The following is an 18,450-nucleotide window of genomic DNA, read 5'->3' on the forward strand; positions in this document are numbered from 1 at the left end:
CTCTACTTCAATGTTAAAACTGGAACTCCCTCAGAGCTTTCTCAGCTCACAACCTGCCTTAGTGAAATTAAAACCTGGATGGAGCAGAACTCTTTGAAATTAAACTGCAACAAAACTGAACTCCTGCAAATTGGGACTAAAATGCAGCTTAATAAAATGAGCTCCTTCCCAGTCCATCTTGGTGGTGATCTCATCAGACCTGCCTCTACTGCAAAGAATCTTGGTGTCATTTTGATTCCTCCCTTTCTTACTCCACTCACATAAATCACATTAAGAAACTTTCCTACTTTCACCTCCGTAACATATCCGTGTCCGCTCCTTCCTTTCCTTTTCTAATGCTGAGAAACTTGTCCATGCTTTTATCACATCCCGCATCGATTATTGTAACTCGCTGCTGGCAGGTGCCCCTTCTAATCTTATATCACAGCTCCAGCTTATTCAAAACTCAGCTGCAAGAGTCCTGACTCGAACCAGCAGCAGCGAGCACATCACACCCATCCTGCTCCGTCTTCACTGGCTCCCTGTGTCTTACAGAATCGAATATAAAATCCTACTAATAACCTACAAAGCCTTAAATAACCTCGCCAAACTACATCAGTGACCTTCTCCATCACTATGTGCCTGCCCGTCCACTAAGGTCCTCTGATTCTGGCAATCTTGTTGTGCCCCACACTAATCTTCACTCCATGGGTGACAGGGCCTTCAGCTGTATAGCGCCCAGACTCTGGAATGACCTACGAAATTAATCAGGTCAGCTGACTCCATGAATTCTTTTAAAAACAACTTAAAACTCATCTGTTCAGGAAGGCTTTTAGCTCTATTTGACTTCATTCCCCTTCTCTCAGTTTACCTCTCTGTCAAGATGCTCATGTAACCTGTATGTGTGTGCTAGACCATCAGTTCTGTTGTCTGTTAGGCTTTCTCTGAGTTTACTGTCTTAATCTTCTTATTTATTAATTTGCTTTGTACTATGCTATATACTGTATACCCTGCCGTTCTTTCTTATATTCTGTAAGTGCCTTGAGCATGGGAAAGGCGCTATATAAATAAAATGTATTATTATTATTATTATTATTATTTCCTACCTACATTACTCTGTGTTCACCTTGCCACTCACCATTATTTATGAAGTAATAAATAATATGCAAGATGAGTAATTTTGTGTTTTAATTTTACCTATAGTGGGTTAAATACATTTTATAAAGTGACACTTGTTTTATAATAGTGCTCTTGAAAGGCACTATATAATAAACATCTGATTGTGTGGGTGTTATACAGTTTCCTTTGCTCAACTTTTGCATACATCTAGGCTACTCTAAGTCAAAAATGAAGGTGCCTGTCTAAATAACAAAAGTATGCTTCTTCATTTGGGACCTATATTGAAAATAATTTTATTTCATCTTCTATGGTTCAGATGATATTTTTCTGCAAAACCCATCACCAAAGTACCTGTTCATTTTGTATATCTCATCTTATGACAAAGTGTGGGAATCTCCAGCAACATTTTATATTATGCAGGTGAAAAGATGCAATGTGACAGATGAGATGGTAATGTGGTAGGCCAAAATATTATACATCAGCAAATTCCACATTAAAATTGAAACATTATAGTTCAGAGACATGTATAAGTGCTTGAGAAATGATCAAAATATTCAGAACTAGCAATGTGCATCTTTGCTATTGACACACAGTTAAAGTTTGTCTTATATATAAATGTCTACGCATGGAAGTGTGAGTGTCTGTCTGGCCCAGAAGTAAGAGGTGGAGTCGGGGTAAGGGCTCCACCTCTGAGGATTCACAAGCGAGGCCAGCGCGTCGACAAAGTGAAAACTCAGAAGAAAAAGTCACTCGCTTAGCGGCTAATACAAAAGCAAGGCAAGCACATCAGCAAAACAGTATCCCTTTTACTTTTCCTCCTCCTGCTAATACACAAGAGAGGCGAGAATGTCGACAAAACGAAACTTCTGAAGTAAGAAAAAGTCGCTCAGCCACTAATGCACAAACGATGCAAGCACATCAGCAACACAAAACCTCCTAGGAGAGAGATGCCCAGTGAAGTACCTTTCAATTACCTGACATCTCTGCATTTAATTTTTTTTTTGACAATTTCAATAGTTTCTAGGACCCCGTGCGGCTTACACAGCTAGTATATATATAAATCAATACTGCATATTGAAACCTCAAAAATGGCAACAGGACATTTTGTGTGTTTCTTCCAGTTCTGTAATTTCTGAACACTTGATTAAAATGCCAGTACTGGTTTCAGATTAACAGTTCCAAGCAACCATGAGCTATCAGGGATGAGAAGCTAGACAAATACAATTTAGTTTTATAAAAGTAGACGATGCGCTGCTCAAGGCATTGCCTTCTAGAGCCATCATGACTGAGACACACATACAGCAGTGAACACGCTCAACATCAATGTAAAGACCTGAGCCAACTGCAAAACTGACCAACAAACACTGCTATGTTGTATGATGTGGATTGTCACATTTTGATTTGCTTTCACTTTGGCACTGTATATTATAGGGCACTGATATTCTGAATAATACAATATGAAATTGAATTAATTGTCTGCTTCTCCAGTCTTCATGTTTCTTTACTGTGCCACCCCAGGACTATGTACATTAGTCAGGTCAGCAGGTGAGGAGGTTGCTCCAATGGAGTGATAAAGTAGCACAACAGAGAATAATAATAACAATAATAATACTTTTTATTAATATAGCCCTTTTCCCAAGTTCAAGGATAAAGCACAGGTTGTGTAAAAACTGATATAGAAGCATGATTCTGGATCAAGTGTGGCCTGTTAAATACTGCTAAAGGGTGGAGTAAAAGAAAATTAGACATTATACTTTGGGTCCACATTAAAAAAATCTGTGCATCTTAGAAAAGATGTTTATGTTTTAAGGAGAGGTGTCCTCCTTTCCATGATAAAAGTGCATCTTCAAAGTTCAGTATACTTTATAATTGGTTATAAATACTGCTTATGGTTTGAGTTTAGGCAAAACGGGTGATTTGCTCAGCACCACAAAGCAACTCATAGTCAGATTCTGAGCTATCAACCTAGGGGTCTTAGGGCCAGTACCTTTGCTACCACATCAAACTGTCTGCCAAATGTAATATCCATCCATCCATTATCCAACCTGCTATACCCTAACTACAGGGTCACGGGAGTCTGCTGGAGCCAATCCCAGCCAGCACAGGGCACAAGGCAGGAAACAAACCCAGGGCAGGGTGCCAGCCCACCGCTGGGTGCATTTAGCTCTTTAAATTATGAATAAATGAGGAAAATAAAGGCAAAAAACTAAACAAACTGTGCTTTAACAAAATGTGCATAATCTTTTTTCATACTTAAAATATTCTGAAGTGTGCACCATATGGACTGCTTCAAACAGTGATACAACTACACCTATACAGTAATGTGAGGGGCTTAAATTACAGTACAGTGTAAATCAATGCATGTGCAATGTGGCAATAGGGAAGAGGGTGCTGGAGCAGATTAGACCTTTCCATTTCCTCTGTAGTGTGGTTTTATATCATATACATACAGTTTCATTTTTATAAAGCAACTGGCTGCATGCGGTCTTCGGGCCAAAAAACAACCCCAAGACTTCCTAGCAGTTTTAATATGTTCATGAACTTGGAGAGGTGTCAGCATAGAATTACCCAGGGCAGAGGACATGGACCCACCTATGTTTGCTGCCCCATTAGCTTTTGTAAGAAGGCACTGGTGATACCATATCTTAGCCATATTGCTGACATAGGAGTCCTATTAATCTTTTTCTTGTGAAAATACCTCCAGATAGACAATCTTTTTAGTGAAAACTTCAAGCTTTGCCCTCATTTGCTGAGTTGTTTCACTTGCCCTTTGTTAAGCAGCGGTGTTGGCTTCCTTTCAATGTTGTGTCTCTTCATCTGTGTCATTAGCATGTCAATGTTGAGCTGTGATGTTTGCTGCACACAGGTCTTTTGTAGTGAGAAGTGAGGTGCGTGCAAGCACCAAAAATATCTAGTGGCTGGAGTTGAGCGTGAGCAGAGTAGACTGCTCCACACACACACACACACACACACAGGTCTTTCATTTACATATAGTATGTCTAATAGATAGAATAATGATCCTAAGGATGTTCTTCGTCAAACAGTAATGATTTATTGATACAAAAAACTGTCACGCAAGGAAGGAAGGAAGTGATGAATATTAGAAGAACTCAAGGTCAAAACAAAATAAAAACAAGCCTTGCTACTTTAATGGATTCAATTCCTCATTTAAGCATGATGACTTGCCCACTTTTTATTAACACAGTGTCACAAATATTAAGCAACTCTGCTTTTCACTTCTAAAGTTCTGACATTCTCTTTCCCTACAGGTTCTGCTTTCACACTTCTCCTACCTTGAGATCCTCATACAACTCACCTCTTGACACTAAGCTCTGTAGGTTAAAGGGCATGTGGCCACTTACAGGGTCAGGATTGCTTCTGTGGATCTCCGGATTGAGCACCATTTGGCAGCTCCAGGTTTCCCTGCACTCATGAGGCCACATACATCCTAAAACAATAAGACACTCCTGGTATATCTGCACCTGTACCCTATGCTGCCATTTGTCAGACCTCTCTCAATCCCCCCACAACCCTCCCTCTAACCTTACTGCTATCATAGTATCTTTTTCCAGTCTTTGAACCCCAACTGAATTAGATCCTCAGGAGGCTGCTGACCCATAACTGAACCCTGAGAAACTCTCTTATTACAATTGTTTATGGGAAACCTCTGTGACATGAATAGTCTGCTCATCTTACAATGATCATCAGCAACAATTGCTAGGGAAAAGTAAAACCTAAACTCCTGAGAATTTTTTCACATTTTATTCTAAATCATTGATCAAAGTCAAAAATGAATGGATTTAATAAGCATTACAAAATTTGTAATGGTCCTATATATTTAACATGAATTTGTGTATTTATTTGTATTACTTTGAAAGGCACAAACCAAAAATAAACTGATTTCTAAATTTCCCTTGCATTGCTTGTCAAACAATATCTTCCATTGGAAGTGTCCAAATTTAAAAAAAAAAACTTTTCTGCACCATTTCTTTCCGAGTTCACGGTTTCCTATTTCTTCTTTGTATCAACACAAGGGATTATGTAAAAAAAAAAAAATCAAACATCAACAGATATAAGAAATGATAATCAGGATTTATTTAGAGCTTGTTTGTTGAAATTTCATTTTGATTCCATGAATGTCAATGAAGCTCCTGGGATTCTGATGTAAATTAATGCATCAGTAAACATCTTCCCAAAACTATATTACAGCTGAAAACATATCAACCATAGATGTACAGAGGATTTTTCATGTGTATGTTTGCACGCACATATTCAGGAATGAAGGGATAAGATTCTCAGTCTGTTTTGGAGGTTTTTAGTTCCTATTTGTCTTTTAAAAAAGGTTTGAATATATTGTGCTATGTATTTTATGGAAATATTTACAGTTTTAAAGGAATATAAAATAGGATAGTACAAGCAAACATGAATTGCTAATGAAAAGTATTCACCTCCTCCCAATATTTTACATTTTATTGTAATACAACATTGAATCATAATGCATTTAATTTGGCTTCTTGTCATTGATCAACCGAAAAACAACCTTTAATGTCAAAGCGAAAACAAATTTCTGTAAAGTGATTGCATAAATATTCTCTCACTTTAATAGAAGTATATTAATATGACACAACCCTCTGTAGCCGTGGGGTTTCAGTTGACTGTAGTATAAATGCACCTTATCTGGAAAGGATAACTTGTGGTGAGTCAGTATGGTGGCCTAACCTACACAATGAAGACAAAAGAACACTCTGTGTGTGAAAGACAGATGGAAGGGAAAGGAGACAAGGAGACAAGAAAACAAGAAAATATCTAAGACTTTGAATAATCAATTTGAGTACAGATAAAGCAATAATTAAAAAATGGAAAGAGTATGACTGAGCTGCAAATCTGCCTAAAGGAGGCCAGTCAAAAAAATGAGTGATCATGGAAGAGAAAGACTAGTGAGGGAGGCCACTAAGAGATAACTCTGAAGGAGGAGGACAAAAAGGGAGAAACCGTGAAGACAACAACTGTTGCCCAGTGTGGCAAGCAGCTGGGGGTGGTACCCAGCCGGGACGCCCGAAAGGACCGCAGGAGGGATTATGCCTCCTCCGGACCAGGATGGGGCGACTGCCCTGGTGGCTATGGGACCACGGGAAAGGAGCATGGAAGCTCAACCCGTGGTCACCGGCAGGGGGAGCCCAGATACCTGGAGAGCCCTGATCCTCAGCACTTCCACCACACCCGGAAGTGCTGGGGGCAACGAAGACCAGGGACACCCGAAGTGCTTCCGGGTGCACAGCTGGCACTTCTGCCACACCAGGAAGTGCCGGCAGAAGCTCATTGGGAGGCACCTGGAGCACGTCCAGGTGAGGATATAAGGGGCCACTTCCCTCCATTCACTGGCTGGAGTTGGATGGGAGAGTACGAAGCCTGGAGTAGAGGAGAGGAGTGGAGCCGGTCAGAAGGCGAGGCATTAAGAAAAAGGCCTGGACTTGAGGGTGTGTGGTGCAGGGGTACTGGGTTGTGTAGGGGACCCATTTTATTGTAAATATGGAAAATAAACGTGTGTGATGTTTTGAACCATTGGTGTCTGTCTCACCTGTTCGAGTCTGTCTGAGTGTATACCTAAATGTAGCGTGGGATACACTAAGATCACATCAGGGCTCCTGTTTTGTGCCCAATGCTGCTGGAATAATCCCCGATTCCACATGACTCAGTATTAAAATATGTAATTTTGAACACTAAATGAATGAATGTAAGATTGCCAAAAATATGACAAAGCCACAGGTCTTAAATTTTGGCAGCCTAATCCAGAAAGACAACTGTTTTTATAGTAGTGTGCTGGCAATAACAGTTTTGTGCTTTTCTCCTGTGTGTTCTGGTTCTCATTTATCTTTTAACTTTCTAACTCAGTAATTTTTATTTGTTTTGTGTCGATCTTTCAATACAAACAAGCTGAAGGGAACACTAAGATCCTCTACAAAGTCCCTTGATGAGATACTCTAAACACACAGTCATGCTGATTACTAGCAGTGATAGAGATGAACTTTCAAAGATAACATTCTTTATTGATGAGGAATGCTGTGTGTTCTGAAAGCCCCTGTGAGCAAGGAGATATGGTGGAATGAGGGGGAGCAGGGAACTGGATTTTGAATAGCCACTCTCACCTCTCGTGTTGAAATTGTACTAAACAATGGCAATAAAGCAGGTGAACTCTAACCCTGTACTTGTCTGTCCTGTGTGATGTTCCTGTGAAATATTGTCTAACTGCAATGGACACTGAGTCAGATGTGGATTCAAAAGGTTTTATTCTCAGTAGGGAATAAGAACTCAGAGAAAAGTGTAGGTATGAGTTGTCTGCACTACTCCATCAGCTATCAACCAGGCTGCCTCTACTGTTATTCAAAAACTAGTGTCTCAAGTAGAGGTGAAAGCTTCATGGGGGAGCCAGATAAATTATAGAATGTTTTAATGTCTGCACTGTACATGGACATTTAAATCCAGATATGAAGTATATCACCTATTCTGCATGGCCTACTGTACGTTTTAGCCTTACTATGGAAAGGTCAAAAACACTTAAAGTTTTTGACTTATCTGTCAAAACCAGCTCTTGGGAGGACTGAAAATAGGTTGCATTTTCAACTGACCGAATACCTAAAAAGACGAAATTTGAAAGTTTGTCTGTTGAAGTACCTGTGACTCATCCGTGCTGTTTCTAACACACTTATTATGATTTTTTTTTTATTCAACAGAGGATATCAAGGAGTCAACTAAGGTGTTTCCTACAAATATATATTGTCACACATGTGTGCAAAATATGTCTTTTCCGAACACTAATACATCTTAAATGAATGTGAACTACATTGCACAAATGTATCCTGCTTAGTTCTTAAACTATTGCCTGGAAGCTAGTGTGGTGATCACTCGGTGTGGCTGTACTGTGTACTACCCCTTGAGCTTCATGGGTCCTACAGCCACTCCCTAGTGTATGACAGACAGAGTGATATGTCCCCCAAAACTCTTCATTATCGACAACATTACCACCTCTTTCAAGACAAAAAAGAACACTTATGCTGCCTGCTCTATACATTACAAACTTTGAAAACTTTAAAAACTATGCATCAAGCCTACAAAATATATTTTGGGCTAGCTGAAGTAAATACCTTTGGTATGAGGTAGGACAGGCAGGACTTACCTTGGGTATGAGGTAGGACAGGGGAAAATTAAATCATGTGATGACCCAAAAGGATGCAAATTGGCCCAAACCGCAAAGTAAAAGATAAATACAAGTCTCTCCTGAACTAGGGTAATTTCAGAGGCCTTGATTCTTAAAGAGGGATGCTCCTCTAATGAACTAAACACAAAAGTGAAATTCAGATACTATGGAACGGAATGTGACTTGTCACATGTGTACACATAAGAGATTGTTCATGGGCTTTGGTGATGGTTGTTCTCCATCAATCCAAGGGTTGGCACTGTATCATAACGTCCTCTCTTTTCCTCTATATGCAGTCGCGATGATTGACAGCTCTCCTACTCCAAAGTCACTTCTGGTATCCATACACCTAGACTGCCTCTTTCTTCCTTTTTGCCGCATAACCAGAAGAACCATCTTGGGCAGTCCACTAAATGAGACTTGCAAGTGAAGAAGACTTGTTTGCATTTTACACAGTTTTTTTTAATTTCATTTTTTCAGTTAGACGGGGATTGCCTGAGGGTGCTCCAATACTTTTATGGTTTGTGTCTTCTTGTTTATAGACTTTAAACAGGCCCTCACAACGGCCCCTGTGCTGTCCTCTCCTATCTTTTCCCTTCTTTTTGTTCTCTAGATGAAAGCTTCTGTGACCAGCTTATGAGTTCAATTAAGTCAAGACTGTCACAGACATTCAAAATCTTTGTCTCTTTGAGAATAACTTGGGGGAAGGAGATAAAGATCACATCTCAGCTTAACTAATATATGCATCTGCCCAAGCTTCCAAGGCCGCCTTGTTGAGTGCAGCCAACAAAAAAGAGACCGCTATCCAGAAGACATTGTCATTGACAGAGTAGCACAGGCCTGGTGTTAGTGTTCTTTAAACTTATTCACTTTAAATGTAATATCTTAGCATTGAGCAGGTTGGCCTGTGGTGCCTAACCCCTTAGTACATTTTTACTGTGTTTGAATTCACAGAGAGAAACCATTTAGAATATATATTTTGGTGATGATTAAACAAGAAAGCCTTTTAATATCCTTAAAACTGAAAAAGTCTTTTAAATTTGGAACCAGCAAAAGTGAAGAAGAAATCTGCAGAAGAGGATTAAAACTAAATTAAGGAAGGCAAGGAAAACTCATAAAGACAAACTAGAAGTGTATTTTAATAATGATGCAAAGACAGGCTGGAAGAGATTATTGTCAACAACTTGTTATATGCCCAAGAGACTCTATATGAGTTTTGCTAACGAACTAGTTCTTGCAAATTATATAAATGTTTTTTTATTGAAGAATTAATGCCAATGATTTTATTTTAGAACAGACAAAGGCTCACAACAAATTAAAAATGTTCCACTCATTTCAGATGTTGAAATACCTATTTAAATGTATAAACCCAGGCAAAGCTGATGTTTTCAAAGGGATGAGTTGCACATTTTTCAGACCAGTAGAAAGTCTATTTCAATCTCTTAATCAATATATCAGAAAAGGAGTGGAAAATAGAAATGCAGAGAATTCGCTCAAGCTCCATATGCGCAAAGCATACAATTATTCAACTCAAAATTATATATCAAGCACATCTGTCTCGCCTAAAACTCTCCAAAATGTTTCCAGGGCAAGATCCAACTTGCGAACGCTGCAATCAAGTCCCAGCCTCACTGGGTCACATGTTTTGGTCCTGCACCAAATTAACATTATTCTGGACCAAAATTTTTAATTGCCTTTCAGACAGCCTTGGTGTCACAATCCCTCCTAACCCATTAATGCCTGTGTCTGGTGTCCTTCCAGATGGGTTTAAAATGGAGAAGGACAAACAAACTGTGATTGCATTCACTATACTTTTGGCACTCAGACTTATCTTGCTAAACTGGAAGAATCCTAACTCTCCTCTTTTAAGTCAGTGGGAAACCAATGTTTTATACTATTTGAAATTGGAAAAAATCAAATACTCAGTTAGAGGATCTGTACAGATTTTTTTCAAAACATGGCAGGATCTAATCAGTAATATTTTAGAATAAGCTCTTAAAGCACAGAGGAAGCAATTATTTCCGCATTTCTTTTTCTTCTCCATTCATCTCTATTGGCTTATCAAACTCATCAATTTAGGTATGTTTACAAGCCTTAAGTTTTACCCTATTGGCCATGCTCTTTCTCTCAGTGGTGTGGGTCGACTTGTTCTCAATTCTACTTTTTGTAAAAATTAATTGATTTGTATGGAATGATTACAATAAAATTAATTAAAAAAATCTGTTTCAATGGTCAGTTGTGGAATAATCCATAACCTTTGAAATAGATTAGTACTTTCCCTAGTGTCAAATAACTAATGACCAATAAATGATCTATGTGAAGTTGGCCCTACTTCAGTATTAGTGCAGACTAGTTCAATTTTTTTGAGATAATCCAATATCTTTTAATATTTAAAACAACCAAAACTTTTGTGAAGATTCTGTTGATAGATTTTAAAGTATGCTCAATATGTGCATCAACGTGTGTGTCACTGTCCTGAACCCGAAAAAACAAAGCTCAGTCTTAGGCTTCAGAATGACCAGCTTTATTAATCAACTTCAAACTGGAATAGGAATTTATTTAAGTGGGAGCTATCGCTCCATGACACACAAACACAGCAAACAAGCAGTGACTTCATTAGTCATTTGCCTTGGCTCCCTCCTTTAGTTCAGGTACTGAATATTTCCCGTCACGTTGGTCACGCGGATCCGCAACTGAGATTGGATTGTCTTGGGGGAAAGTGGGCCAGGTCAATTGCCGAATTAAAGTACTGCAAGGGTTGTCAATCGGTCCCAGCCGACTGACTCATTGCGTGGTGAGGCTGCATGCAAACTTGTTGTCGCAGTGATGAGCCTTTTATGGCTGACAGATGCTCTGTGTGACAGGGCTGATAATTCGCTGTTGAAGCAGGAAGTGTTGCGCAGTGGGGCTGCATGCACATCACACTGTATTGGCATCTACTGACTGAGAAGCTGATGGAATTTAGAATTCACTTCAAGTTCAAGTTTATCTATACATGTACGCTACAGTAATATCGCTACTTGCTTTTCTGACCATCAGGAAACAAGTATTTACAGTACTTCAACACTATGATCTTCAAGTACTACTAGTCAACCATGGACACTGAAAAAGGAAATTTCAAAGCAAAGTGATTTGTTTCTAAATAGTTACTCAAAACCTTATAGATACTGGACATGGCTGCTTGTCTCTTGTACAAAGTATAGTCAATTTCTGACTTGTATACTTGATCAACATTCAGGACCTTCCTTTCCCCCAATGTCTGATTCCTGCCTTAAACATGCTTTCTTTTGTTTTAAAGTTTTTGTTGTTTTTTTTTTTTCATTTTAAGTTAATGTTTTTAGATTGCTTTGTCTTTTATGAATCTATTTTTTATATGTTTTTTTGTTAATATTGTCTTTATATATTGTATTTATATATTTCATTTTTATATCCCTTGTGTTATGTAGGTGGAACCCAAGGAAATTGGTCCACCATGGTATCACTGCCTAATAATTTTGGCAGAGAGACAATGTTCATCAGAGAGTCATTGGGTTTCATGAAGTAAAGAACATATTTGTATGTTTTTAGGATTTTTCTGGTATCTGGTTATTTTTGCTCTGTTCTTTGGATATTGTTATTATATTTCAACCTGGGTGTGTTTGCTTTGGGTTGTCTTTTTAAGGCAAACACTTTCTGTCTCATTTTTGCTTTTTTTCTCTGTTTTCCCTTTATTTGCTTATTATTTTTTTATTATTTAATAAATTCTTTGTGTTTGCTTTTGTCATTTCACGTCAGATGTTTACAGCCTTCCTCTCATCTGAAGGACATATTTTAGTATTTTTTAACTTTTAAAGCCTGAGCCCTATTTTGGGCCTGTCCAAAAATCCTGACCTTTAAATTTATGGCTAGTATGCCCGGGGTGAGGCCAGGTCTGGCTTTTATTTATTTTTAAGGAAAGTTCGCCTTTTTTTTTTGCTATTTTGGTGTCGCTGAATCACAAAACCCCTTATGACCATTTATCACTACAACTCAAACACTTTTTACATCACATACACTAGTAGCTTTCTAACATTTTAGGTTACTGTATTGACTCCATCTGACATTTTCCTTCTTTATCCTTCCAAAACCATTTATTCTGGCAGGAACACATGAATATATATTGGCCATGGATCATTATATTTTAAGTATATATTGATAGTTCCAGTAGATAAATATCTCATGAGAGTTTGGTTAAGAGAAGAATGGTTAAGGTGGAAGTAACAGAGGTTTAATGATAAGCTGAGAACACTGCTGCAGAAGGGTTTAGATGATAATATTTAAGATAGCTTGTTCAATGTTTCAGACTAAACTCATAGTCAAAAACATTTTCTTGGTCAAAACCAGAACTAATTCCTTTAAGGTTTCTTTTAAGGTTTCAAAATTCTCAAGCAGTCTTTCTTTAATCATAAAAAAAAATTGGAACACTCTTTAACATTGCCATGACATCACACATTATACAGCTCACTGCCCAACAGCAGGTAACATCATAAAACTAAGACAAAAATATAGTGACAATCATAATGTCACCAATAAAAACAGTAAAATAAATTTTAGTAACAAGTTATTTAATCATTTCTGACATACTTCCAAACTTATTTTCTGGCTATGCGATTTTTATTTTTAACTAGGAATTGCAGGTGGAAAGTGATGTGTAACTGTATTTTATCATCCTGAAAACCTATTAACATACATCACGAGGCTGCATATTCTCAGTGTTGTAAGTTTTTTGTACAGTTGTGCCAAGATTCATGTCTAATAGGCACTGAACTAGTGGGGTTTTTAAAATGTCACAAAAATGTTACAGCAATGAGGCATCAAATTTGATTAAATGAAGCTCTGATAATGTTCTTTAGGTAAATGTGATAAAACCAAAAAAAAAAACCACACATGATCTTAGAAAAAAATAAAGAAAAAGGCACACATATTGTGTATTCAAATAAGGAAAGAAAAGGTTCACTTCACCACTGATTTTAAAAGTTGTATTAACAATTTCAGGACTGTCTTCTTATTTCTAGTTATGTCATTAGTTATCTTTAGTGAATTCACACTGCAAAGCAGTGGGGGCACCTAGAATTGTTGCTCTCATCCAGAACCAGGTAATAACATAACATAATCAAATTTAGGCTAAATGAGGCAAAGATTATTCTAAAAAGAACCAACCTAGTAAACAGCACCAGTCCATTTCTGGGGCAATTCCTACACAAGCCCATACTTACACACCCAATTTAGAATCATCAATTAGCCTACAGAACATGCCTTTGGGATGTGTGTGGAAAATCAAAGTTCTGTACTATGAGCAAATATTTAAGGTGTTGAACTAATGCACCACTTGAACACTAACTAATGCACCACTTTGCCTCCTACAAATATAAAATATGGGCTAAACTGGGGCATGGAGACAACTCCTTAACTGAATTATTTTGAGAGTTTACAGTATACATGTATCAACACTATAAAATGATTCTTCTTCTTTCGAAACAGAACTAAGCTTAGGTTTAAAAAAGCACTTCACTTTGCTGTGGTATGAATGACTATAGCATATTAACAATCATTTCATGATTAAAGGTTGCCTGATATTTGGGCCCAATTTGGTTTCAAAGCCAACACCAAGCTTCACTTCACCAGTAGGGTTAGATATTGAATATCCCTGGTATTTTAAGAAATTATGAGGTTTTGGGAAATATTCTTCTCCCAGAAAAGTAGCAAGGTAAAGGAATTTCATCCAACTGGGACAAAGTAAAAGGAAACACGTTTCACTTGGTTAGAGGATGCAGAGGAAGAGACCCCCTATTTAATTTAATAAGAGGTTTTAGGTATCTGTGTGGCAGCAAAAAAAGTTTTTTCTTATTATTAATAATTGAGATCCTAGAAGAAGGTCATGAGTGGTCCAGCTTTCTAGATTAGAGGAAGAGAGCCTGATTTAATGTCAGCCTGAGGGGTATCAATTGGATTGTGAATATGTATCTCATCATGTAGCCAGCTTGCAAGAGACTTACACAAAAATACAAGTTAGACAAAAAAGACCACCGAAACAAAAAGCATTTGGAGATCTGGTGATACAGAAAAATGTACATCCAGAATTGTGCTCATTTTCTTAAAACAGGTAAGGGTTTTATTAGGGATGATGGCTAAGTTCTTCACATCAGGATGTTATATTGCAATTATGTCAGGCTCATGTACAGTTGGTAAATAATTAAATCATATTGCCTCAATGGAATATAAAGAGTCAGATGGACTGAATACTGTGGTCTAAGAGAACAACAGGAAAGTAAAAATGCCAGTGTAAAGAGTATAGAATGGCCATATAGTTTGATAGATATTCAACCTTTTTAGCCAAATTGTTTTAGAGGATGCGTGGATCTCCTCGTGATTATGTGACTAGATGAATGTAAATGTAATACAAACTCAATGAAGACTACAATGGAAAGACCTGTACTCCCACCTTAAATCTCATAGATCTGGATCTGCCAGGAAGAATGGGATAAACTGTCCAGGTGTGAAAAGCTTGCCAAGACTTACCACAAAATACTGAATACTATAAACTGAATAAATTTCATTTTTTGATTTTAAATATATTTGCAATCTTTTCTGTTTTTATGTTTTTCATTGATAGGCAAAAATGGAATATATATTTGTTGATAAGCCATATTTGGATTTGTTACAGACTTTTACTTTCTCTATTTCATATCAACAAATGACACTTAAACACAGTTCACATCTGAGGCAAATTGGAAGTCATAAATATAATGTCCTGACAGCAGGTTATGTAATGGTAAGGAACAGTATTTTTTTGTTTTGGCAATCTTTAATTAGTAAAATAGTCCAAAAAATATATCACCTATGACAAGTCAGGCATGCTAGGAATGGTCAATGTTGTAATACAATACATTTAGCAAGATCAGTATGCATAATATGCAAGTTATTTGAATTTACTCTTAATAAATTAATGAAAATTTTATGAAAACATACTAAGAGAAAAGAAAACTCTGTCTTATAAGATTTGATTTCGTGAAGGTGCAATGTGTGTTGGTACTGATTATATATGTTTTAAAAGTTCCTCCTCATGCATAGTAGTGAAGAGTGGAGAAACTGTTAAACTATAAAATAAGACTGCTTTCTCCTTGTGTTGCACATAATTTAAGAGTTTAATATAAAGAGTTAGGACATAAATAATGCTTACAGTAAGTGAGGCAGAAAATCAGTTTCAACCTAAATTGACCAATGCCTTAAATGACCGCATGGCTCACAATATATACTTTGATAAAGAGGTTACATACCATAGGGGTTACTACTCTTTGTATCACAGTAACGACATTGAGGATTTCGAACCGGTTGACCAGGAACATGTTCTACCAGCTTACAATGCAGCTCACGACCACTTTCACCACATGTTGCATTGGCTGTGATTTCAGCCATGGTTGCCAAGTTCAGCACAGCTGGGAAAAGCCCTGAAGAGGAAAAAGTAAAAAGATTAGATTTTAGTAATATCTCCATACTATATAAAAAGATGCATTCACACACTATTGTAATAAGATGCATTCATTTTCAGAAGTCATATTAAATTCTTTAGTGAGTAATGCCTTCCTGATCTCTGGTAATGAGATGTCACAATGTCAGACTGCTTAACACAGTAGCATATTAACATTCCCTCTGTACTGGAAAAGTCTACCCTTTCAAAATCTAAACTTCCCACCACTCTCATGTCAAATTAATGCGCTCTGATTATGTGTGCAAGTTTACGTGAAGGTAGGTTTTCAGTAGACCAGTCTTTAAGCTACTTTAATATCACAAATGTGTTTCTTCTATAGAATTTTATTCAAATATTTTAATACATGAATATTTTTTTAATAAATATGCTTATACCTGAAGTTGCAACAATGGATTATTAAAAGCATAACGAAAAGGACTGAAGGTAACAAAAGGGTTAACTAAAGAGTTAAAGCTTGAGCATGTGAGTCTCTTGCCTCATCTAGAGGACCCTTCAAATTAGTTGCTAAGGTTAAAATGAAGTAGGTGTGTATTGAACACCCCGTTAAAAAGCAAAAACAAACTAGTGAGAAGGCCCCAATACCCCTATTTTGAAACAGTGATAAGATCAATGGGAAAACCTGTAGGATGTCCCTATTTAGGAAGCAATGTTTAGAATTATGGAAGAATTGATATGTATACAAAGTTATTGGTGGCTGCAGTTGATTAGCTAAGATGATAGAATTCTGCATATTAACCATCAGAAGATGTGATTTTTTTAGATAAGGTAATGGTAAGAGAAATGTATAAAAGGGAATGAATTGTTTTCTTGATTTTTCACTCCATGGACTGAGACATTTGTGCCTAGCTATGTGCAAATAAAGAATTGTTCTACATTTTCATCTGGTTTCTGATAATGGTTTACTTGTATATACTTATATACCTTCTTCTTTTTTAAAAGTAATATACATTTAGTCCTGACAAAGACTTTATAATTTGGGATTATTGCACTGGTATGGCATCCTTTCACATGATATAATTGTGTTATGAATGCATTATTTGTCATCTAGTGCCAGGTCTCGGGTGCTAGAAATGGAAGACAATGGTCTGTGGAGCACAAAATTTGGCTATACCTGTATGACGTTGCACCTACACTCTGAACGAAGAGACCAGAAATTTAGTAACAGACTGCCACTTTCTTTTGGTCTAACAAGAAAGAGTCTGTTACAGGGATTCTGAGACGCAGCGAAAGTACAGGTGTGGCATTAAGTATTTTTTGCATTATCATCTTCGGTAGCCATTTTTGGTCGAAAAAATGTTCACCATATTGAAATTTAATTTCATTAAAATGAAATCCGCTAAATACAATGTCATATGAATGTTTGTCCGGGAAACCAGAACTATTTATTATTCTGAAAACTTTGTCACTTCGGTATTTGCTATATACGGTAGTGAGACATAAGGACAGCACCTGTACAGGCTTTTAAGTGATCGAAAAGCAGAGCGACAAGCAGAACACGCACCTCGGCAGAAGCAGCACAAAGCCAGTAGCTGATCCTTCCGCTTCTCCTTAGTGTGCGTTCAGCTCCCACCCTTCACAATGTGAGCAGGAGAGACGCAAAGTGGCAGGAGCATAACGCGCCTCTGGGGGAGTTGAGCGAAGCGATCGAGACCTGATCATCAGGGAGAGACACTTTGACGACACACGAGACTAGACATTAGAACCTTAAGAAGCAAAACCCGTGAGACGGTGACTTTTGCACGTCATGCCCTACTTACAAAAATTTTAAAAAGTTCACGGACATCTAACCTAGCAGTTGAAATGCTTTTGGCAGACACACTTCATGTGCTCCCAACTCTTAAAACAACGACAAGCAGAACACGCAGCTCGCAAGCCAGCAGATGATCCGTGTGCATCTCTTTAGTTTGCGTTCAGCCTCCACCCAAGGTCTTCACAACGCTAGCGGCAGAGTCGTGAAGTGGCAAAAGGACAGCTACTGTACAGGCTTTTAAATGATCGATGCAAAGTGCAACAAGCAGAACACGCAGCTCGCCAGCAGCAGCAGCAGCAGCAGCAAGACAGCAGCTGAACCGACCACATCTCTTTAGCGTGCATTCAGAACCCCCTTCACAATGCAAGCAACATTATACATCCCTAGAGAAAGATTTAACCATTCTCGGGGCAGGAAATAAAGGACAAATATTGTTTTTGCAAACGTTTTAATGTAAAAGTGAAAATAATGAATATGTAACAATTCCCATGAAAATAACAATGTCTTTAAATTGTTTATCCAGTAAACCAAACCCGGAGCTGGGCAAGTGAAGCCCCCTAGTATGTATATATATATATATATATATATATATATATATATATATGTACAGTATATATATATGTCTGTATATATATATATATATATATATATATATATATATATATATATATATATATATATATCTGTGTGTGTATGTATATATATATATATATATATATATATATATATATATATTGATAGATAGTAAGAAAGGCGCTAAATTGTGCCTGACCCAACACAGATTTGACATGGGAGACACGTATAAAATACAGAAGTTTTATTCTTCTTCACCTGTGGGGCATGTCTTCCCTGTAAACCCCACAGGCACAACACAATCCCAAGCACAAAACCCACACTACA

At 37.5% G+C, this 18,450-nt stretch overlaps 1 protein-coding gene across 8 annotated transcripts in view; it reads right to left on the minus strand.

Moving 5' to 3' along the window:
• lama2 (laminin, alpha 2) overlaps positions 1-18,450 on the minus strand; it is an 852,572-nt gene that overhangs the window by 643,497 nt on the left and 190,625 nt on the right. For all 8 annotated transcript variants that reach the window (XM_039747473.1, XM_039747472.1, XM_039747479.1 and 5 more), the window contains exon 2: positions 15,589-15,759. In XM_039747473.1, coding sequence (XP_039603407.1) covers positions 15,589-15,759 — 171 coding nt within the window. The remainder of the gene's footprint in view (positions 1-15,588; positions 15,760-18,450) is intronic.

Source organism: Polypterus senegalus, chromosome 3, assembly GCF_016835505.1.
Source record: "Polypterus senegalus isolate Bchr_013 chromosome 3, ASM1683550v1, whole genome shotgun sequence".
NCBI lineage: Eukaryota > Metazoa > Chordata > Cladistia > Polypteriformes > Polypteridae > Polypterus > Polypterus senegalus.